At 48.7% G+C, this 21,702-nt stretch overlaps 2 protein-coding genes across 2 annotated transcripts; one reads left to right on the forward strand and one right to left on the reverse strand.

Annotated features, from left to right (window-relative positions):
- The first annotated feature begins 461 nt into the window (after window positions 1-461).
- Window positions 462-3,318, forward strand: LOC102940501 (testis-specific serine/threonine-protein kinase 2). Its single transcript, XM_007055012.3, has one exon. The coding sequence runs from the start codon at window positions 1,041-1,043 to the stop codon at window positions 2,133-2,135; it is 1,095 nt and encodes a 364-aa protein (XP_007055074.1). The 5' UTR covers window positions 462-1,040; the 3' UTR covers window positions 2,136-3,318.
- Window positions 3,319-5,676: 2,358 nt separating this feature from the next.
- On the reverse strand, window positions 5,677-20,681 carry ESS2 (ess-2 splicing factor homolog). Its single transcript, XM_037878734.2, has 10 exons — window positions 20,087-20,681; window positions 16,444-16,612; window positions 14,676-14,771; window positions 13,941-14,110; window positions 12,634-12,751; window positions 11,732-11,865; window positions 11,484-11,586; window positions 8,150-8,259; window positions 7,129-7,244; window positions 5,677-6,442 (listed from the first exon to the last, which is right to left on the reverse strand). Exons 1-10 carry the CDS (start codon window positions 20,240-20,242, stop codon window positions 6,157-6,159), a joined length of 1,458 nt encoding a protein of 485 aa, XP_037734662.1. The 5' UTR covers window positions 20,243-20,681; the 3' UTR covers window positions 5,677-6,156.
- Between the last annotated feature and the right edge of the window lie 1,021 nt (window positions 20,682-21,702).

Raw genomic sequence — 21,702 nt, forward strand, 5'->3', positions numbered from 1 at the left:
TCAGGACACAATCCGATTGAGCTCCGACATATATGCCAGACAGTGCCACTAATGCATCTAGTTTGGATTGTCCTACGGGAGTAAAATGCAAAAAACAAAAAACCAAAACAACATACATACATGGCCATTGTTAAATTAGAGTAGATTATTAAAACTGAACATTTAAAAGCAGTGGTAGGAAGCACAGTAAAGATTGGTTTGATGTATTAAATTTGAAAAGCCCAAAGCTTCAAGCCTTTGAATAATTACAGTTTCTCCTGACTGTGCTCTACTTATTTCAGAAGAGGTTTTAGAGTATTTTCTGAACCGGTGATTTTCCTTAGTTTTTATGCTACAGCAAATAAAATGTATTTTAGAAGCAACATTATAACCATATCCTTGTTCATTTTATCTCATGGAACAACATTTCTAAAACTGGACAAAAACAGATTTAAGAGAGAAAGCTGTTCCCTAGAGTTGTGGGTGTTAGCTGTTCTGTAGACTCCCTTTGTGTTCATTTTACTTTCATAAGACACACACAAAAAGAAGTATCCTATAACTGAAACCAATCAGTTCTCTTAGCCAAGCTATGATCAAAATACAAAATAGAGTAGCAGGCTAAGAAGCATACATAAGTATCAAAGCACAGGAATCAAATACTTTCCATAGCCAAAGAATGGAAAAAACACTTCAATTATTTCTCTTCTCCTCTTGTGAGAGTGAATGGAATAATCATTTTACCAGGATGTTACAGTACAAAAACAAGGTGACAGCGCTTGTGGATGATGTGCTGGAATGTTGCTTTGGTTTTTGGCTTCTAGTTGCTTTTCAGTAGGTCTGACAAAGGCATTTAAATTCACTAACCCCTAGTAACAGCAGCTCTGATTTGTGACATCATAGCCCCACATCATACATTAAACAATGCTGAAGATTCTACAACATCTAACTCAAGAGAAGCAGGGCATCTCAGATGGCCACCATGGAATATATAACAACAGGCTTCTGGCATACGTGATGCACAGTCAACTTCAACTTATGAATCACTTGTTGCCTCTGGCACCATGGATGATGTTGCAGTCCTTAAAAAGAGAGGCTACATCATGGGGGGAAATTTGGGAGAAGGGTCTTATGCTAAAGTGAAATCTGCCTACTCCGATCGACTGAAATTTGATGTAGCAGTAAAGATCATAGACCGGAAAAAAGCTCCTCATGACTTCCTGGAAAGATTTCTCCCCAGAGAAATAGAGATTTTAGCAAAAGTGAATCACTGCTCCGTGGTCAAAACCTATGAGATTTTTGAGACCTCTGATGGCAAAGTCTACATTGTGATGGAGCTGGGTACAAAAGGAGACTTACTGGAGTTCATCAAGAGCAAAGGGGCTTTGACTGAAGATGTAGCTCGCAAGATGTTTCGCCAGCTGTCTTCTGCCATCAAGTACTGCCACGATTTGGATATTGTCCACAGGGACTTGAAATGTGAGAACCTCCTTCTTGACAAAGACTTTAATATCAAACTGTCAGACTTTGGCTTTTCCAGACGACTGACTCGAGATGAAAATGGCAAAGTTATTCTCAGTAAAACCTTCTGTGGTTCTGCTGCTTATGCAGCCCCTGAAGTGTTACAAGGCATTCCCTATCAGCCTAAGATTTATGACATATGGAGTCTGGGTGTCATTTTGTATATAATGGTCTGTGGATCAATGCCATATGATGACTCAAACATTAGAAAAATGCTAAAGATTCAGAAAGAACACAGAGTGCACTTTCCCAAGTCTAAAAACTTGACAGTTGAATGCAAAGATCTTATTTACCGCATGCTGCAGCCGGACGTGGCTCGGAGGTTGCACATAGATGAGATTTTAAATCATATTTGGATGCATACTCCAAAATCCAGAGTTCCTTCAGCAACTTCATTTGTAAAAGAGGGAGAGTGTTCTCGGAATCTTGGCAAGTTAAAGTCAGAGCACAAACAGGAAATAGAACCCCCGGAGGAATCTCAGCCAGATAGACCAGATTACAAAACTGAGTTTAAAGCAGTGCCCAGATTGGAGGCAGTACCGGAAGCAGAGGATGCCGTTCCCAAGGAAGAGCAAGAGGAATTTAATGACCTTACAGATGAAATGCAAAGAACAGGGATCAAAAATGGTGATGACTAAAGAATAGCCACCTGCAAGAGTCGTTTGCATGGCATCAGCACAACTAATGAATAAGACGATGAAGTTAGTTTTGAAAAAACAAGAGCCCGGAACAGGAGAAAGTAAAGTCCATTCATAACAAGCAATTATTTTATAGCAATTCTATTAAATTTTCTTCTTAGTAACCATGTTGCTGAATTGAAGGGTTAAATAAGGAGGTAGATTTTCCAAGCCATCTAATAGATTTGTATGCCCAATTCACATCAGGCCTATGGAGTACTTTTTCCATAGCTGCCTCACCGTTGAATGCTGAAATGCTGCGGTGAGTTAAGGTTTCATTTGCACAATGTTTCATCACAGTCTCATGCCCCTTTCACATTTGGGCATTAACACAGTGGCAGCTAGCCCTCTCCCAGCCCGTTCTGTTACGTGCATAGGGAAAAAGGGTCACGGTTTCCTTTCATAGTCCAGTGCCGCAGTGGTGCTGGAGTTACTGGGTGGGCCAATTTCTCACCTCACTAAGATTTACTAGCGATTCAATGCAGCAGCATCACAACAGCAGGCTTGGCTTTTTTTTTTTCCCCCCCCTCTTCATTTTCTGATGCAGAGAAATGGATTTTGCTAAACCATGTCACAGTGTAAATGGAGCGCTGATATGCAATCGATTACAAGTGCTGATCTGCTTACCTGTAGGGAAAAGGCAAACTGCACTACTAAGACTCCTAGATTTGTCATATTCTAATAACAGGGAACTATTATTGTTTAAAAAGGCAGCGAAGGGGATGCCCTCCCTTACAAACCCTAACTGGGCCTGGAAACGTGCCTTCTGTTAGAAGTAACACCTGAGATTACTGGAACTCTAGATTTGCCTCACTTCACTTTTACTTTGTAAATTTGACAGCACTGTGTCTAGCTAATCAATGTCTCCTGTTGTTTGTGAGAGACTCAGAGGCAGGTACTGGATTAATTCACAGAGGAAATGGAGCATTTTGAAATGTGATTGTAAAGCCATAAAGTGGCTGGAGGGACTCAGGGGTAGCTGGAGAGTTTGAAACTACTTTGGATTCTTTTTTTCAAGCTGCCCAACCTTCAAGTGACCATGTCCCACTGAACTGTCCCATTTTATAAACAACTTTCCAGTGTCACATTAACAATTTAGGAATAACCAGCGGTGATATTCTTGTCAACCTGAGCAGGGAGGGAGATCCGGAACAGTGTTAGCTTTTTCCTGGGCATTGCATGGGGAAAATCAGGTTCTGGTTAGCACCACGCCTGTAGGGTCAACTGCCTTTCCCCTGAAGGAGGGATTGCAAGTAGCCCCAGTTAGTTTTACAAAAGTCACACTTGACATGGTGGTCACTGCCCTACTAGAAAAGGGCCATACCACCCACTCCCACTGGAATAGCTTTGAAACCACACCAATAACTCAAGCAGTAGTTTGGTTTTTAAACAGTACTTTTTGTACATTCTGTAAATAATTCCCTACAGTTATACACCAATCCCTGCCTGGGGGATGCTATTACAAACATTCAGCATCTTTGAGAAAAGCACAGCAATTGGTTATAATACCTGAGTGAGCTAAATCTTTACTACAGTTTAGAAGCAGGGTTGGGGGAAGAGGGAAGTACCAGATCCCTGCTTGCCCTCAGCAGCTACAAAAGTGATTGGGAGAGGGGCACAGCAGTGAGGTCCAGGACTCACTCCCCTGACCTCTTTGTGGAGAAGGCCAGCTCCTCTCCCACAGCACAGACCCTGCCTGGTGAGAAGGGGGAGAGTCCTGGCAATTACTGTGAGCCGCATTCCATGGGCAGTGGTTATAGGCTCTATCGATTGTCTCCACCATCGGGTGCTAGGTGTTGAATCACCTTTAGCTGCTGGAAGGAAGGAGTTTCCTCTTTTCCCTTTGCTGCAGCGTCCTGGTTGCTGCGAGCCACCAGGGGAGGCGTGTCTCCACTACTCCATATCCCTCCTCCAGGCTGCTGAAGGAGCCAGGGAAAAGGAGGGTGAGAAGAGGTGCAGCTAGGGGACTTTCTAGGTCTAACTTTCCCACCAATCACTCCAGCTCCTACTGCTGATCCTCACAGCCTTCCCAAACCACCACCACCAGGGTGTTCTGAACAGCAGCAGCTGTGAAACTGACCCCAGTCTGAATTTCACTCTGCTGCTGCAGGGCAGAGCTAGGGGCAGCACTGGCGCCATCTGCAGAGGGAGGAAGGTGATGCATTGTTTACATTTGCCAAGCTCTCTTCACAACAGCTCAACAGAAATATTTAGTAAGTGAAAGCTCATGTCTGCCAAAATGAACGGTTTATGCCCCACCCTCTCACCAGAAAATGCTTCCATTCATTAAAGCAGATTTTTCTAACCTTGAATTCTAACATTAATAAAAATAATTTTCTGTAGCTTTTAGAAACATCTCCCACCCCTACTTTCACGCTCTCCACAAGTGAGCCGTGCGAATGCATCTGCTCAGCACTTGTTGCCATTGTGGTTATCCTCTGTCAGCCTGACTCTTTTGCTGGCAAGCAGAGCGAGGCAGAAAATGCAGCTTGCTGAAGTGAATGATGGGGGATCAGAGACTTTCAAGCTTGTACGGAAAGTTCTACTTTTAAAGAGAGACAGAGAGAGATTGGCCATTAAAAAAATAATAATAATAAATAATAATAATAATAATAGAATTTTATACCTTGGAAAAACCAAGTGATCTCACCAACTCAAAATACAGCCTGAGCCAATGGCCACTGAAGTCAATGAGAAGCTGGCCATTGAAGTCAGTGGAAACTGGATCAGGACCACATGGGCCTGTGTTGTGGCTCCCTAAACCACATCAGATGGTCAAGGTGACAGCTCTGTTTGCAATGATTATATTTGACACACACACACAAAAAGCCAGTGATGCATTCCTTGTAACCAGAGGCAGTGAGGAGCATTTTCCTAGTGCACAAGAAAGTGCACAAAGGCTGCTGACCTTCCACTTTGACCCCCCCCCTTTTTAAAAAAAAAGAATAAAGCCTCACTTGAAAGGTGATGCCACAGCAACAGTAAATTTCACTGTCCGAGGCTGACCTCTCCCCCAAATGACTGCATTCAATGTCAGAGCATTGTAAAATGCAGGTGTGCTTCAGACCAAACACTGACGACTTGTTTTTTCTGCTCAGATTCTAAGATTTCCAAAGTTCTTTATGACATCTACAACTTGCTGGATATTTCAGATGTGCACTCCCATAAATAGCTCCTGCTGTCCTTCACTGCAGGGCAAAAATACTTGCCACATTTCTGGACTCTACCCAGGAGGGCAGACGAATAGAAAATGTGTGCACTGAAGGCTGTTCCTCTGTGTCCTCAAAGGACTAATGCTCACCAATGGGCCTGTTGGACACTAAAGAGTGCAGTTTAAATGGATGGAAAGTTAGAGAGAGGCTTTCTGGTATTTTGGCTCTTTCTATGCAGAATTGGGATTGGAAGAGGAAAGAATACGGAGACTTGCCTACATCTCTTCTTTACTCAGCGGAACAGCATTTTTCAGTGGAACGCACAGCCATAAGCAAGGAAGTTTCACACCTTGGTTCAGGCCTTAATACAAAGGCTTGCTACTTTATAAATAGACACATCTGTACAGAAAGAGAGGCACTCAAATGCAGTCAGCAGGGTCACGCTTTTTAAAAAAAAAAAAAAACAAGGAGAATTACAAAAAAATATCCCAAACATTTCTGGCTATTTTCCAAAAGTCCAAGCCTTTTTTGCTATTTCTGGAAACGACCTTGTCCCCTACCGATTCTGTGTAACATGTCCACATGGTATGAAGAGAACTTATACCACACTGGTAAATAGTCTGCTTCCAAAACGCATGTCGCAGGCTGCTCCACTCTTGTTCTAGTAATGGCATGTCAAGTGCGGGAACTATGCACTACTCGAGGGCAGAAATGGTCCCAAATCCAGCAACTGCTAGATGACATTCTAGCAGCTTTAAGCAAATGTCCCTTGCTCCTGGCAGCGCATACTGCCCTCAGCTTGCACACAGCCCTGCTGGTGAAGGTCGTATTCAGAAGAAATCAGATGCCTTTCGTCTTTTAGGGAGCTGCAGCAGGTTATCTGTGATTGAAGCGGGATCTTGTGTTACTGGCATCTCAGAGACAGTCCTAGGAGGTGGGGTGCTAGTGGGGGTGTGAGACCCTCCTGCTGGGGTCTTATATCCAGGGGTTCCTGGGTGTGCTGGAGAAGGGGTATAACTGGCTCGCAGGGCTTTGTCAGTGTATTTGCTCGCCGTCCTGTTTACTAGTCGTTGCAATGCTGGTGACATAGCTGGACTCAGTCCTTTTGGAGTGAGGCTGCAATAGAAGCAGAATAGTTTTAAAAGAGCAAAAGCTGTGTATCAGAGAGTACACAGATCACTGAACAGACGCAGCACCTCCCAGGCCCTGCAAACTCTGACTCGCACGCTCCCTTCTCCTTCCACTCCTGCATTACTTGAATCATTCAGAGCACAGCTCAGGACAGAGCCTGGCCATTCTGCTCTTCTGGCAGCAATGCCTGAACTCTCCTCCCACTTGTGTGGTTAAACCTCAGCCCCGCTGTCTCTCTCTCTGATTAATGGCAGGAGCCCCCCCGAACGCGAGCAATGCTCCCTTGCCTTCTCTTTGGGTCCACTGAATCCTCTCCGTCCCTACCCCAAACAACCAAGTCCTGGAACGTCTCTGCCTTTTGTGATCAGTTGGGGCACTTATCCTCCTGGAGCAAGGGCAGTTTGGCCTGGGAGGAGAGTTCCCGAAGTACATGCCTCTCTACCATACTGCCAACAGCCTTCTCCTAGAAACTGGGCTTGTTCACATCTAAAGTCTCCTCCCAGTTTGAGTGTATCCATTCTTGCTTCTCAAAGCCCCTCCTTCTCCTGATCCTTGTACTGCTTCTCCTCACCCAAATGCCTTTCCTCTATGCATGCTGATTTAACTCTTACTAGACAGCACTTGCTATTCTCCCCCACTGCCAGGGACAGTTTAATATGGAGAAGTCTCACTTGGCCAAGTTTTCCGTGACTCTTCTTAATGCTTCCTGTTTCTTCGCTCGGTTTTTAGCAGCCGCCTCATTGGCCATCTTGAGTCCTAACCGCTCTCTGCGCCCAGGCTCCAGGATCTGTAAATACACCAAACCAGGTAAGTCTCCAGGCTGCTAACCAAGCCCATTCATAGCTGGAGTCCAACCCGTAAGGATCTACATTAAGGATGGGAGGGGAAAGAGAACCCACTCTTAGCTTTGCTGCTATCTGGACAGCCAGAGGCAGTTGAAGATACACAGATCTTCAGCTTGGAGATCCTGCTGTAACAAAAATGGTAAAACAGTAACTGCCTCCTTGGCTGAGCTGAACTCTGGCATTTCCTCCAGTTGTCTTCCCTGAACAAAACGTATCACCTCTGTTTTACCTGGGTCAGCCTTCAGCCACTCAGCTCTCACCCAAGCCCCAGTCATTGCTAAGCTCTGGGAAAAACCAACCAACTGCGCTGCTCAGGTCTGACAAAATGGAGACAGAAGAATTCCACTGCTGCTATCCTCAGGAATCACACCCAAAGGTGCTCACTGTTCTCCAGGTAGGGAATGGGAGACGTCCTGCATCTGAGGTGAGATGCAACTAGTAGAGCCAAGCCACCTCCCCAAACCTCACTGGACTCAGATGTCTCAGCTGGTGGTGATAGGCCAGCAGGGCCAAGCTGGAAGGAAGCCACCCAGCAGGGAAAGTTTGATTTAAAACTCCCTAATCTACATATATATCAAATCCCAAAAATGAGACACCCTCCTCTTCTCCAGACTCTTGGAGAACCCCAGAATATTCAACCTCAGGATGCCTGGGATGGACCAGGAGCACTCATGGGCAGAGCATTTTATCCAGCTAAACTCTACCCATAGGACCTAGATAGCCAGTACCACAGCCAAGTCATAACCCCTACAATAATAAATGTTAGTCTATTAGTGACTCCTCCCCTGCCCCACCACCCCAGTCCATCCCCCAAAAGATCTGAGTGCTGAAATCTGACATGGAATACCTTAAAGGCCGGTCCAGGTGTCCTGTCCACATACGGCGTTTCTGACCCATCTACTCGCAATGGGGTGCTCTCTATCTCACCCCACGTCATAAGAGGAGAGTCGTTCACACCTAGCAACAAGTTAAGAAGAGTCAGTCTGGGATGCAAGACATTTGTAGAGACTGCAACACCCAGAATGTGTGTGCTCTGCCCTAACACAGGGGCGGTCTTCTCCCCACAACAGTTAACAGAAACTGGTTATGAAACAGCATAAATCACTGGTCAGCCAATGGAACAGCCATCACTACAGAGACGATCACACTCACTGTAGGAAAGATACACCATCCCTTTACCAATATCTAGAGCTGCAGGACAATTTCCCAGAGCCTGATCTAGTAGCTGGCTTGTCAGAATAAACCATGGGATCTTCCCCCTAACTGATTTCTGTCTTAGAGAATATTTATACCATGGAAAGGATCTGCACTGAGCATGCCAGCTGCAGGCTTTGCCAGGTGCTGGAAAGGACGCAAGGATCCCCAGTCTTCAATAAGAATGACTAAAAATAAATGGTCGCAGGAAGGTCAGCATAAAATCAGTTAGCCCCCAATAAAAACAGAGCCCACTAGATTCTTATGAAGTACCAGAGAGGTCACTGTATAGAATACACAATACATATCTATTCAAAGGGAGGGAGAAAAAGCCATAGAGCTGAGGGAGATTGGGAGTGGTGATAATGGATTGCAAAATGAACAGGAGCTTGCAATGCACTAGGGAGCACAGAGAATCTGTTTGGATCAGAATGGCACAAAACCCCAGCGTGCTGTTAATGGATCTATCCTAGTACAGCGGCTGCCCTTTGGATAAGTTGGAACGCTGAACTGTTGAATCATTACCATTGTGAACTGGCCTCAACCATTGACCCACTGGCTCCAAACAGTCCCTTTCTCCCCGTCACTCTCACAGATTTCCTTGGTTTTCTGACACCCTGCGCTGCATGAAAAGAGAGGGGCCCAGACTCAAGCACCAAGGGCAAAAAACAAAGGCGGATTCCAACAGAATGAAACATACTGAATTCCTCAAAGCCTGTGCTGAGGCTGTATTACCTGCCTAGAGAACTTCCTATCAGCCTCCACTAAAGCTGCCAAATCCCTCCCAAGGAGCTATCCAGGGTGGCAAACCACACCATTAATCCAGACCACCTACAACCTGCATCAGAGCCGGGCACGAAGTGCTGCGAAGAGCTATCTTACTTTGCTGAAAAGATCCCACGCTTTCAGGAAGGCTTCTCAACCAGCATGGATCCACTCCACCTGCACCCATCAACCCACCTGCATTCCCAGAGTTCAGGGCACTCACTCACCAAGAGGTTGTGGACACCCTAAAAGTGTCCCGACACAAGACTTGTGAATCTGACTCACACCGCTCCAGGCGTGTTTGTGACCCTCTTTCACAACAGTGCCGCTCCCGACCAAAACAGCCAGAATCTGCTCTTCCAGTCCTACCAACACCGAAGAAGCTCACCCTGGATACTTCGGTCCTAGTTATATTTCAGCCCATTCAAACCTCCCATTCCTGAGCAAGTTTACAAAGAAGCTAGCAAGAGGCCAACCACCAGCTCATCTAACTGAGGCCAACGTTCTAGACCCAGCACAATCTGTATTCACACCAGGATACAAAACTGAAACTGCTTTAGTTGCCCTGCTGGATGATCTCCTGCTGCCAGTGGCTAGAGGGCAGACAGACTCCATTCTCATCCTCCTGAACTTCTCTGCAGTGTTCAACACTGTTGACCATGAGATGCTATGATCTTACCTGGGAGGGGTGGCAGCAGTCCAGGGTAACGTGCTAAAGTGGTTTCAGTCCTTCCTGGAGGAATGCACCCAAAAAAGAGTAGTGACGGGAAACTGCACCTCCACTACTACCCCTCACTTGTGGGTTCTACAAGGATCAATTCTCTCTCCAGACCTTCTCAATATCTACATGCAGCCACTAGGTGAACTGCTCAACAGACATGGACTCAAGTGACACTAACATGCAGATGACACACAGCTCTCCCTATCCTTCACATCATATGTCCACATCACTAGCACCACGATGGCCCAGTGCTTGGCTGAGATCAGCTCATGGACGAAGAACAGCTGACAGAACCCAAACAAAACACAGGTGATGCTGGCGGGCAGAGAAAGGTATTTTGAGGAGTTGGCAGCCACGGTGCAATCTCCTTTGATTGATGCACAATTGGTCACGTCAGTCCATAGTCTAGGAGGACTTGGATTCCTCACTGACGCTGAACTCTCACATAGCAACAGCTGGGAGTAATGCTTTCTATCATCTCCAGTTGGCTAGGACACTCTGTACCATCCTGGCAGATGAAGACCCGCCCTCAGTTATTCATGTCTTCATCACTGCTCGACAGGAGTACAGCAACATGATACTCCTGGGCATGAAACCGAAACTCCCGTTAGGACAAAACACCGCAGCACGTCTCCTCAGCAGCACAGGCTGCTGCGAGCATATCACACCTGTCCTCCGCTCTCTACACTGGCTTCCCATGGCATGGGTCCAGGTTATCTAAAAGACCGGAGCCTTCTCCCGGGGTGGCCCAAGACTGTGGAATGAATTCCCTCCAGAGCTGAGGACTATCACAAACCTCCCCACTTTCCACTTCAAGTGCAAGGCCCATTTCTTTGACGTGCCTTCTCCAATATAAGCACGTAGCAACCAGTAAATGTATTTAACAATTAACAACTGGAAAACAAAATGAGACAAAACAAAAAGCGCTCCCAAAACATGACACTCCCCCACACGCTTCTCCCTTTGGGAAGAGGAGGGCAGAATAAACACCACGTGACAGATGTGCTTAATGCACTACTGGAAGGCACTCAGCTACTTCAGTGATGAGTACTGTATAAAACTATCTATATAGAATAGAACTGCTGGGGGGAGGGGTAAATGTTTGTGAAATGCTTTGAGATCCTTGGATATAGGCACTAGAGAGAGACTCACCACCAGAAAGTTACAAGTGCCATGCTCCCCTCAGAGTTCCCATAAGCCTTTCCTAGGATGATCTAGTCCATTCAACCCGAGTCCAGCGAAGCAGCATACACGTCTCAGAGCCTCCCGAGCCCAGCGTCGTTTCCATCTTTGGCCTGCGACTTGACAGAGCACTAAATTGGCATATTCTCTACCCCAGAGACCCATTGGCTCAGCAGACATACAGAGTCGAAGTCAAAGCTGCCCGATTACAAGAAGCATTGATTCCTAGGGTGGAGTGCTCATCAAAAGGTCAGTGGAACAGGACAGCATTGCAAACTACTTCGCTTTTACATCAGAGCAAAAAAAAGTCTCTTCTTACCAGGGGCAGGAGAAGGGGTGGCCACAAATCCATATCCATTCACTTTTGGAGACTCCTGAGGGATCAGCTCCTTCCCATCTGGCCCTACTTTGCCCTGTTTGTACTAGAACAGAAAAGCTGGCATCAATCGGGTGCACTTGGAGAAAGCAGACAATTAGGCACATTTGCCACGTTCAGTTCTCATAACTCATGCACCTCTCCCAATGAGGGGTATTTCGATCACGAGCGTGTCCTGTCTGTAAACCAACCTGGGCATTGAGGGCTGCTGCCTGCTGGAGCTGGGATTTGCTCACAGCTTGGCTGAATGGATCTCTCAGAAAGCGGGTGTTTCTATGGACAACTTCTCGAGGCTTCTTAAACACATCATCCTCATCGGGCACACCTGGAACAGCAAGCCAAGACATCAAGGAAAGGGCTGAGGGCCCACTAACAGGGGGCAGGCTGACCTAAAGCCCCCAAACAAACAATCTCAGGGGTCAGTACACAGTTCTGCAAGACACAATGTACAGATGCAATTATATTTTGCCATTTCCACCCATTTAAAATAAAGTTCACATTAATGCAGTTAGGTGTCTAACCTACCGCCTGAAAAACAAGGACAAAATCAAGGCTACATTAGAAAAGCAGGAAACACATAAGAGTTCCCACATTTCACATGAAGGTTATTTACCATGCATTCATAGCCAAAAAAGGCATCTAGGCCCAGTCCGGGTTTGTTAAGGATCCCATTGCCTTTTAGACGGCAGCCAAGGGACCAGCAAAGCCCACATATACAGAGCTGAGTAGGACGGTAGGAGGAAAGAGGGGAACTGAAAGTGCTCATTAACAAGACAAACCCAATAGGAAGGAGCTAGGACTCCTGAAAACAAACAGCCACTGCAATGTGGGTAATGAGCGACAGGATGACAAATGGCAGCAGAGTCGACACAACGCAGGAATGACATGGGAAAGAATGAAACTGAGCATATCCCTGCCTTGCAGAAGGAAAAGCTGCAAAGTGCAATCTTACCACAGTGACAGCAAGTCAGGCACCTGAACAAGTGCTGGGGAAAGCAAAACGGAAATGCAGGTGCTTTGTGACATCCACCCACCTGAACCAGTGCATGTTTCCAAATCTGCTGATGCCTCTTAAGGGGCCAGTTTGCTTTACCTGCTGGGTAATACATCAGGGAATTCTGAGCCTTGTACTCCCAGGTCTCCACGCCGGCTTTCCCGCTCTCCAGCGCCTGCTGCTCTGCTGAGGGAAGTGCCAGATTCTCAAGTCGTCGCTGGAATCAAATTTAAAACAAAGCCTGAATTGCAGATTCTCATCTCAGACTGAAAATAAGCTTGATAATTCATCTGCTTGATGCTCTGCTTTTCATCTTTTACATCTTGTGTCTTTCAGAGAAGAGCAGTTCAGAGATTGGATTTATCTGAAGAGACCAGAGACAACAGCTATAAAATAAGATACCAAGTTTAAAGGAAGAGGTGCAAATATTAGCCCTGGAATGGCTTCTTGCATTTCTCTCTCTCTCTTCTGTGCCCCAGGCTGACTCAATCACTGTGTTTTGAGACTGCTACTCTGGTGTTGGCCTTTTAACTTTGGTATCAGATCTTTTGAGTGGACAGGATGTATACGGGGCTAAAAAAAAGTGCACATTATTTGTTACAGAATCTTTGTAAACTGAAGTTCACAAAGCTCTTTGAGATTAAATGCTGAGTGGTCTTCTAGAAATACTGACAGCAGAGCTCCCCGCACCAGTAACAGCTTCCCCTTCCCCAAGTCCCATAAAACTTTATTAACTAGACAAGACACTTTTTCAGTGTTTCCGGTCATATTTAACACACTTCATATCAGCAACACAGAGGATTCTGAATGCCAATAACTGAAAAAGATCAAGACTGTCTGCCAAAGAATAAGGCATTGACAGACGAATACGAAGAGCTGTTCAACAGCTCGCTACAGGTTGTTGCCAAGAATTCTAATACTTGTACTTAGACAGTGCTTCACATTTTCAAAGCTCTGTATAACATATATCCTCAGCACCCCTGGGGTATGTCAATATTATCCCCATGCTCTAGATAGGAACAACAGCAGCACAAAGAGGTTTAGTGAGTTGTCAAATGCTACAGCAAATTGGGGCAGAGCCAGGATTAAACTCCAGAGTTCCTAGCTTTGTATGCTAGATCTCACTGCCTCATGCACACACAACTCAAAACCAAGCAGTCAGTGTTTTGTCCTTGATGCATCAGTATGATTAATTCAACAGTCACATATCTAGAGACAAGGAACAATCACAGTGGGTTCTAGTGGGACTCAACAACAGAATGGAATTTAATACTCTCTCTTCTCCCTGCCAAAGGCAAGAGAGAAACTATAAACCATCTTTCTCCCTCATTTGGTTAAACAGACGACAGCACTTGTCCACAGTACTAGGTTAGAAAAGCTCAGCTATTCAGGAGCCATTTCCCCACCTGGGCAAACTCCTCTTCTGCTTCATACAGCCAAGAATGCCTGGCTTTTTCCTTCTCTTTGGCCACTTCCATGATCTGCTCAAATGAAGCATTATCCTCACTGGTGTGTTTTGTTAAGAAGCTGTCCAGGCTGGGAAGAGTGTCCTTACTCTGTTCTTTCTCCACTTCTCCTAGAGAGATGAGGGAATAAGTCTGAGGAAGAGGCTCATGCTCCCCTTTCTGTAATGAGCAATGCCTGGTTATTAATCCCCCATGCAAGTATTTTCCCCCACTAGTCCACTCTTAACTTGAGCATTGGTGAGGAATCTGTATCTAAAATGAAAGTACATATGAAGTACAGAGTAGTAGTATTGACTTGACTTACTGAAGGATCAGTGACCCTTTCCCATACCCATCCCCTTCAGGATCATTCATTTATTCACATTAAAGGACAATTCAGAAGTAGTTTGCTGCCAGATGACATGTCCGTGTTCGTACTGTTCTGTACATGAATAGCTGTGTTCCTGCCACCTTGCCCAGGCAGAAACCCTTTTCTTGGGAAGCAGTGAAGTTCTCACATCAGAGATGGTTATTGATCCAGGCAGGCCCACATCCCACCCAACCTGTGATGGAGTTTCACTTAACACAGATATTAGAAGGCGCCACTTTAGCGGAAGGGTAACACCCGATAACATGCACAGCGATATTTCCCCTCCTGCTGGAGAACCCAAATAAAGAGGATAGCCCCTTCCCTACCTTCCTCCGCAGCTTTGATCCCAACCTTGGGCTTGTTCAACAAGGAAGAGGCGCCTGGGTGCACTTCGGGTGTTTCAAACGTGGCTGGAGTAACATCTGTGCCAGAGAAATAAATCCCAGCATGTGTTACAAAAATGGGGAGCAGATCATCATCATGTTACCCCTAGTGGATAAGCAAGAAGCTGCAGCCTCTTCGGGGGACCTGTCTGCCAGCTCTCATTAGTCTCAGATGACCTACAGATTGTGGTTAAGAGGGAGGAATTCTTTAACTAGAGTTAGGGAAGGGTTTAAAACGACGTCTGTGTAAATCAGTTCCAACCACTGATGAAGTTTCAGCTCAACTAGATAACTGGTCCTACTCCTGCTGGGCACCAATGGCAAGATCCCCCATTGATTTCGGGGGGGGGGGGGGGGGGGGGGGGGGGGGGGGGGGAGGAAAGGGGGGCAGAGATTGCATTCTAAGCATTCTTTATTTTATCTGAAACAAATGACAAATAAAAGCAGGCAATGATTTGTGTTCCATGGTAGCCCTCACTCGGGGCAAGGCCAGTCGCAAATGGCAACACCAATACGACAGGCAGGGAACCCATTCCATGGTACACGTCCTTCACCACACGTTCCCAATAGCGCAGCAGCTGCCCCTTTGCGAGCAAACACCCCAACTCCATAGCAAGGAGTCAACCAGAGGCTGAGTGTTACTGTGGGGAAGCCTGTAAATTACCCAGCATGAGAGTTACATGCCAACATGGGAAACAGCACCTAAAACCAGGGTGAAGGAGGGAAGATTAACCCAAAAGGAGAAAAATAAAAACCACACACACACCAGAAGCCCTGTAAATGGCATGCTCCCTTAATTGAAATGACTGGGAAACACACGAATTTTGTACAATGGAGCTAAAATAAATAAATAAGTTGCACATGTATTCTGACCAGCACATATTTCTTGCCTACAAGCATCTTCACAGCAGCTTACAGTGTGACTTGGCGTTTGCTGGTATACTTTGTCACTGTACATCCCTCTTTTCATTGCATGCTGCTTCCTTGATCTCTTAGTGATGCTAAACAAGTTCTTATCTTAAAATGCTTTTAAATGTTTTAAAGCTTATACTAGGTTTATTTTTAAATCAATTCCTGAAATAGAAGCAGGTATCTAACAGTACAGTGGAGGCCTATGACATGAACCTCTGATAATCAGGTCATCTATTGCCACTGGAGTATGTTAATTAAAAGGATATGCCATTCTATTAAATAAAGCTTCATAGCAGGATTCAGAAGAGGGCTTGACATAACAAGACTATCCAGAGTTATAATAGTAAGAATTAAAGAGACAGCCCAGAGTTTCCAAACAGACATAGCACCTCATGTTTCAGAGCATAAGGTGACCTCTAACAAATGGGAGTTAAGAAGCAGTTTCCCCAATGGGCTGGTTATTTTATAACCGCCCCTCCGCATGGTTTCTTGTACCCTTCCTCTAAAGCAGCTGATACCAGCCACTGTTGATACATCATTGTGTCATCCAGGCTGGTAACTCCTGTGCAATCACTACTTTTCCATAATTAGATCAGAAGGCAGCTACAATGTTCGATTCTGTGCCTTAAATAAGTTGGGTTCCCAGTCACTCAACAACACTACAATTTACACCTTGCTAGCATAAAACAATCCATAAGAGTGACAAAAAGACAGCAGTGCTTCATATCTTTTACTTTATGACACACATCCACACTAATAGCCTGACCATGAAATCAGCCACCCAAGTGCCAGCCCTTACATGGTGCAGGTGTCTCCCTGGACCATTTCCCCAGTGAGGAGCCAAATTTGATAGCTATTTGTCTCATTTTCTCTAAGTCGCCACTTTCTTCAGCCTCCAAGTATTCCTTCTGAGCACGTAACTTCTCAACATCAGGAAAGAAATCCCTCTGAATAATTTTCTCCAAACTCTATAGTTAAAGAAAAAAAAGAGAGAACAAACAATTCTGAGCATATCTGGCAAGCAAGAAAAAACAAGATCAGTTTGGGGAAGATTTCTTGGAAGGGGATAAGGATTTAGGGTTCCATGAAAGGCCATGATTGACTACAGTGCATACTAATACTGAAGTCCTATTTATCCACAAGAGGTACCACAGATGCCCAAACAATACCAGTGCTGGCTTCCCCGACACTGCCCCAGCAGCAGGCTCAACTATGATCTAGAGCAGTGGTTCCCAAACTTTATTCAATGAGTCCCCCTTTGGAGATTCACGTTCCATGCATGCCCCCCTCTTTCTAAGGGGGACCAGGGGACCCAGCACCCATGGGGACCTGTACTCACCTTGCAGCAGTTGCGCGGTGTCGGCTCCCAAGACCCGGCTTCCTCCCTGTCTCGCTCCCACCCACAGGGGAAGCAAGTGGGCTGCACTGAAGAGGCGGGGTCAGGAGTAGAGCAGAAGGCTGCACTCCTTTAGTACTGTCCCTCCTGATCCCAGCCCTTCAACATGGCCTTGTCCGTTTCCCCTGGGCAAGCTCTGTCCAGAAGGGGAAGTGGACAGGGCACTGTGTCCTGGGGCCACAGTCAGGAGGTGGCTCTGTCCCACAAGAGTCAATACTTATTAAGTGCAGCCTTCAGCTCCCCGCTGTCCTCCCCAGCAGAGGAGGGTATCTGCCAGGCGATAGCTAAAGCAGTGGGCATGTGAGACAGGAAGGGAGTCTGGTCCTAGCATTTGAGACCACTTGCACAGACCCCTCTCCACCTCCCCTACCGGACTGAACCCCTCCTGACTCGAGCCCTACAGTGCAGCCCCATCAGTTCCTCATGCCACCCTGATATCCCCCATGCGTGTGCGATGAGGTTATGCACCCCAGTTGGGGAATCTCTAGATGGATCACCTCTAAGAGCGAGAGAGATTAACCACCATTACCCTTCAATCCTTGGCATCTTTGCTGAGACTGCTTAAGGGTGCCAATTAGCATTAAACGTGAGGGTGGCATTGTGAAGTAGACATCAGGAAATGGATGGAACCCAACTCATTTAAAATAGGCCACTAAAGATCTGTCAGAGTGTAGAGACTTTGGGTATGTCTATGCTGCAATCGAACACATATCACAACTTGTGTAGACATACACACACTAGCTTTCATCTGCTAGCATGGCTAAAAATAGCAGTAAAGATACAGTGACAGGGTTTGGCCCTGGCTGTGCAAGCCCACCCAGAACCTCAGGTATGTACTTGCCTAGCTAGCCTGAGCCAGGGTCCGTGCCATCACGTCTCCACTGCTATTTTTAGCTGTACTAGCTAAACTAAAGCTAGTGGTGTACGCCAAGCTGCATTCACACCTACCCTTTGTTACATCTTATCTGGCCCTGGCTAGCAAGATAACAACCCAAGATAAAAAGGTCCACATGCCGTTAACAATCCAACCTGACCCATTTAGCCCCCTCTGGCAGATTTTTCTGCCCTTTTGAAAACGTCATGACATATAGCACCTATAATTTTGAAGGATCCCAAAATACTCTGTGAAAAACAGTTATAAACATAGACCATATAGGTGTCATATTATACAGTGCTGAAACGCAGCCAGCTCTGGAGCAAAACCCAGCAACTGCAGAGCAGTGCACAGTGACATTACACACCAATCTTGGACAGGAAACAAAGACGACTCTTGTGGCCACTATAATTAAAAAGATTGGGAAAATGTATCTTCCCCTTCATTTTTCCTCTTTGTTTACTGTGTATTAGGCAGCACCTTGTACACAGTCAGTTTCACCCTTCCCTGTGTGGTCAGTGCTTTCCCCAGCTGGTCGGCTGGGTTCTCCACCCAGGAGCAGGGTTGGTAACAGTTTTAAACACAGAACAGCAGGACTGTAAAGCCACCCGCGTTGGCACGGACGGGTCCGGGTGGCTGGAGTGTCTGAAACCACTTTCCCCCCTTGTTCTAACGAGCTGGGCAATGCTGAGTTGTCAGGGCCCCTTTTGGGGAGAGGCACAAAGCCTGGCTCCCCGAGGCGGCGGTTCGAGCCGCAGTGGGGGGGCCCGATCCGGGGGGGGATATCGCTCGCTATGTCAACCCCCCCACCCTTCACGAATGGCACGAGTTGGGGGTGCCTCGCAAGCAAAAGGAGATAGGATCCAACTCACACTGAACCTCTGACCCGAGTGCCCGGCCACTCCCCCACCACCTACCTACCCACCCTCAGACAGGCCTGGCCTCCCTCCCCAACCCCGCACAAGACAGGCCAGGCCTGGCCTCCCTCCCCAACCTACCCCATCCCCCGCCCCCCGGCCTCCGTCAGCTCCAGCCTCCCTCCCCAGGCCGCCGCCGCCGCCGCCCCCCCCCCCCCGACAGCTCCGGCCTCCCTCCCCAGGCCGCCGCCGCCCCCCCCCCCCGACAGCTCCGGCCTCCCTCCCCCGGCCGCCGCCCCCCCCCCCCCCCGACAGCTCCGGCCTCCCCCCCCAGGCCGCCGCCGCCCCCCCCCCCGACAGCTCCGGCCTCCCTCCCCAGGCCGCCGCCGCCCCCCCCCCCCCGACAGCTCCGGCCTCCCTCCCCAGGCCGCCGCCGCCCCCCCCCCCCCCGACAGCTCCGGCCTCCCTCCCCAGGCCGCCGCCGCCCCCCCCCCCCCCGACAGCTCCGGCCTCCCTCCCCAGGCCGCCGCCCCCCCCCCCCCCGACAGCTCCGGCCTCCCTCCCCAGGCCGCCGCCCCCCCCCCCCCCCCGACACCTCCGGCCTCCCTCCCCCGGCCGCCGCCCCCCCCCCCCCCCGACAGCTCCGGCCTCCCTCCCCAGGCCGCCGCCCCCCCCCCCCCCGACAGCTCCGGCCTCCCTCCCCAGGCCGCCGCCCCCCCCCCCCCCCGACAGCTCCGGCCTCCCTCCCCAGGCCGCCGCCCCCCCCCCCCCCCGACAGCTCCGGCCTCCCTCCCCAGGCCGCCGCCCCCCCCCCCCCCCCCGACAGCTCCGGCCTCCCTCCCCAGGCCGCCGCCCCCCCCCCCCCCCCCGACAGCTCCGGCCTCCCTCCCCAGGCCGCCGCCCCCCCCCCCCCCCCCGACAGCTCCGGCCTCCCTCCCCAGGCCGCCGCCCCCCCCGACAGCTCCGGCCTCCCTCCCCAGGCCGCCGCCGCCACCGCCCCCCCGACAGCTCCGGCCTCCCTCCCCAGGCCGCCGCCGCCACCGCCCCCCCCCGACAGCTCCGGCCTCCCTCCCCAGGCCGCCGCCGCCACCGCCCCCCCCCGACAGCTCCGGCCTCCCTCCCCAGGCCGCCGCCGCCACCGCCCCCGACAGCTCCGGCCTCCCTCCCCAGGCCGCCGCCGCCGCCCCCCGACAGCTCCGGCCTCCCTCCCCAGGCCGCCGCCGCCCCCCCCCCCGACAGCTCCGGCCTCCCTCCCCAGGCCGCCCCCAGACAGCTCCGGCCCCCACCGCCCCCTCAGGCGGCCCGGCCCGATCACCTCGATGTAGCTCTCCTCGTCCAGGATCCTCTTACGGCGCTTGGGGGGCTCCTGGGCCGCTTCCCGCAGCACAGCCACGGCGGCCCCGTCGGCCTGCAGGGGCACCAGCGCCAGGGGCGAGGCGGCGGCGGTGACGGGAGCCCTCGGCTCCTCCATCGCGCCGGGCCGGGGATCGCTGTCAGCCAGGGCAGGGGGCGTCCGCAGCTTCTCGGGGCAGGAACCGACACGGCCAGAATCGGGGTCGGAGGGGGGGGCTTGGCCCTTCCCAGCCACCGTCGCAACGCGCCGCTTATTGGGACTTGTAGTTTTCTTGTCGCGCGCACGTCCCGCTTCCAGGCCCGGGTAGCGCCTGGAAAGCCTAGAGCGGCGGGCTAAAGAGAAACCACAGAGAGTGGCTGGAGCGTCGCAACGGGAGAGCGCGCCCCCTGCCGACAAGGAGGAGGAAGGGACGGCCTAGAACGCATGCGCGTCAGGGAGCAGCGCCCGTGAGCTCGGGGTGACTTTCCCTCGGCTTGATAGCAGCTAAGATTTCCAAAGGGGCCCGCCCGCGCCTCCTTGGGAAATGTTTCACTTGAGCCTGGGCTCTGGTTCACACGGACGAATGGGCGGGAGGGAGGTTTTATTTAAAGGCCTCCGCAGTCACCTTTTACGATTCAGACCATGGCAGACTGATGTCACACTAAAGCACAAGCCTGAATACAGTGATGCTTTGCCTAATTTGCAGAGCTGACTTATTGATTCTATAGATACTCTGCAGCTGGCCTGCAAATATTAATCCTTTCATTTCTGAAAACTAAAAAGCAATCCACAGGACTGAATGGAACACACACACCAGAGTTTCCTGCCAGAAACACACAATTGAAAGTAAAAATTACATGGCAGTATGTTTACTTATGTACTACCTTTGTAAGTCACAGATGGCAGGAGCTACTGCTTGTAAATACTGCACTGAGGCTAAATACCCAGGGAGGGCAGAATTCAATTTGTATTTTTTTTGTAATTTTGATGGAGAATTATCAATGTTATTTTTAAATATATTCTCTATTTTTATCCATTTAAATTTTCACAGTTAGCTTAAAACCATAATTTTATGTATTTTATTTGGATCTATTTACATTTTCGCAGTTGCAGGAAGTCTGGAGGGTCAAACAATCATTATTTATTGACAGTAGACACTGAGATATACAAAGTTAAAACTTTACAACCGTTAAAACACAAATTGTCCAGATCACATGTCAAAATATACAAAGTAAATATTCTTAAATTAAACTTAAGTTCTCAAGCAGCATTTTCATTCACTTTACCCATCAGTAAATTTTGATTATTATCAATGGAAATATTTTTTCAGTGGTTTGCATGTGTTCGGTGCCATCGACATTTACTGATAATCCAATCCTGCCAAGCCTCTATATATCTTTGAAAAGATGGATATTCCATTAATGTTCAATTCGTGTTTTTCAGGTAGTTCGCTTGGGGGAAACAGATTAGTATTATTTTGCCTGTATGTGTGTCCTATCCTGAAACAAGATGACAATTCCCAGCATTCAAACCCTGGATATGTTATCCCCTAGCCGTGCCCCACACCCTGGCCAGCGCTCCCAACTTTCAGGGCTGTG

Source organism: Chelonia mydas, chromosome 15, assembly GCF_015237465.2.
Source record: "Chelonia mydas isolate rCheMyd1 chromosome 15, rCheMyd1.pri.v2, whole genome shotgun sequence".
Classification (NCBI taxonomy): Eukaryota; Metazoa; Chordata; order Testudines; family Cheloniidae; genus Chelonia; species Chelonia mydas.

Excerpts from the sequence above, each read along its gene's own strand:
- LOC102940501 (XM_007055012.3), top strand. The coding sequence starts at position 1,041 with ATGGATGATGTTGCAGTCCTTAAAAAGAGAGGCTACATCATGGGGGGA.
- ESS2 (XM_037878734.2), bottom strand. The coding sequence starts at position 20,242 with ATGGAGGAGCCGAGGGCTCCCGTCACCGCCGCCGCCTCGCCCCTGGCG. Across the intron at positions 8,260-11,483 it reads CACCCCTTCTCCTGCCCCTG|GTGTGAACGACTCTCCTCTT; the intron begins GTAAGAAGAGAC and ends ACTTGTTGCTAG. Across the intron at positions 6,443-7,128 it reads GTCACGGAAAACTTGGCCAA|CCTCACTCCAAAAGGACTGA; the intron begins GTGAGACTTCTC and ends CTTCTATTGCAG.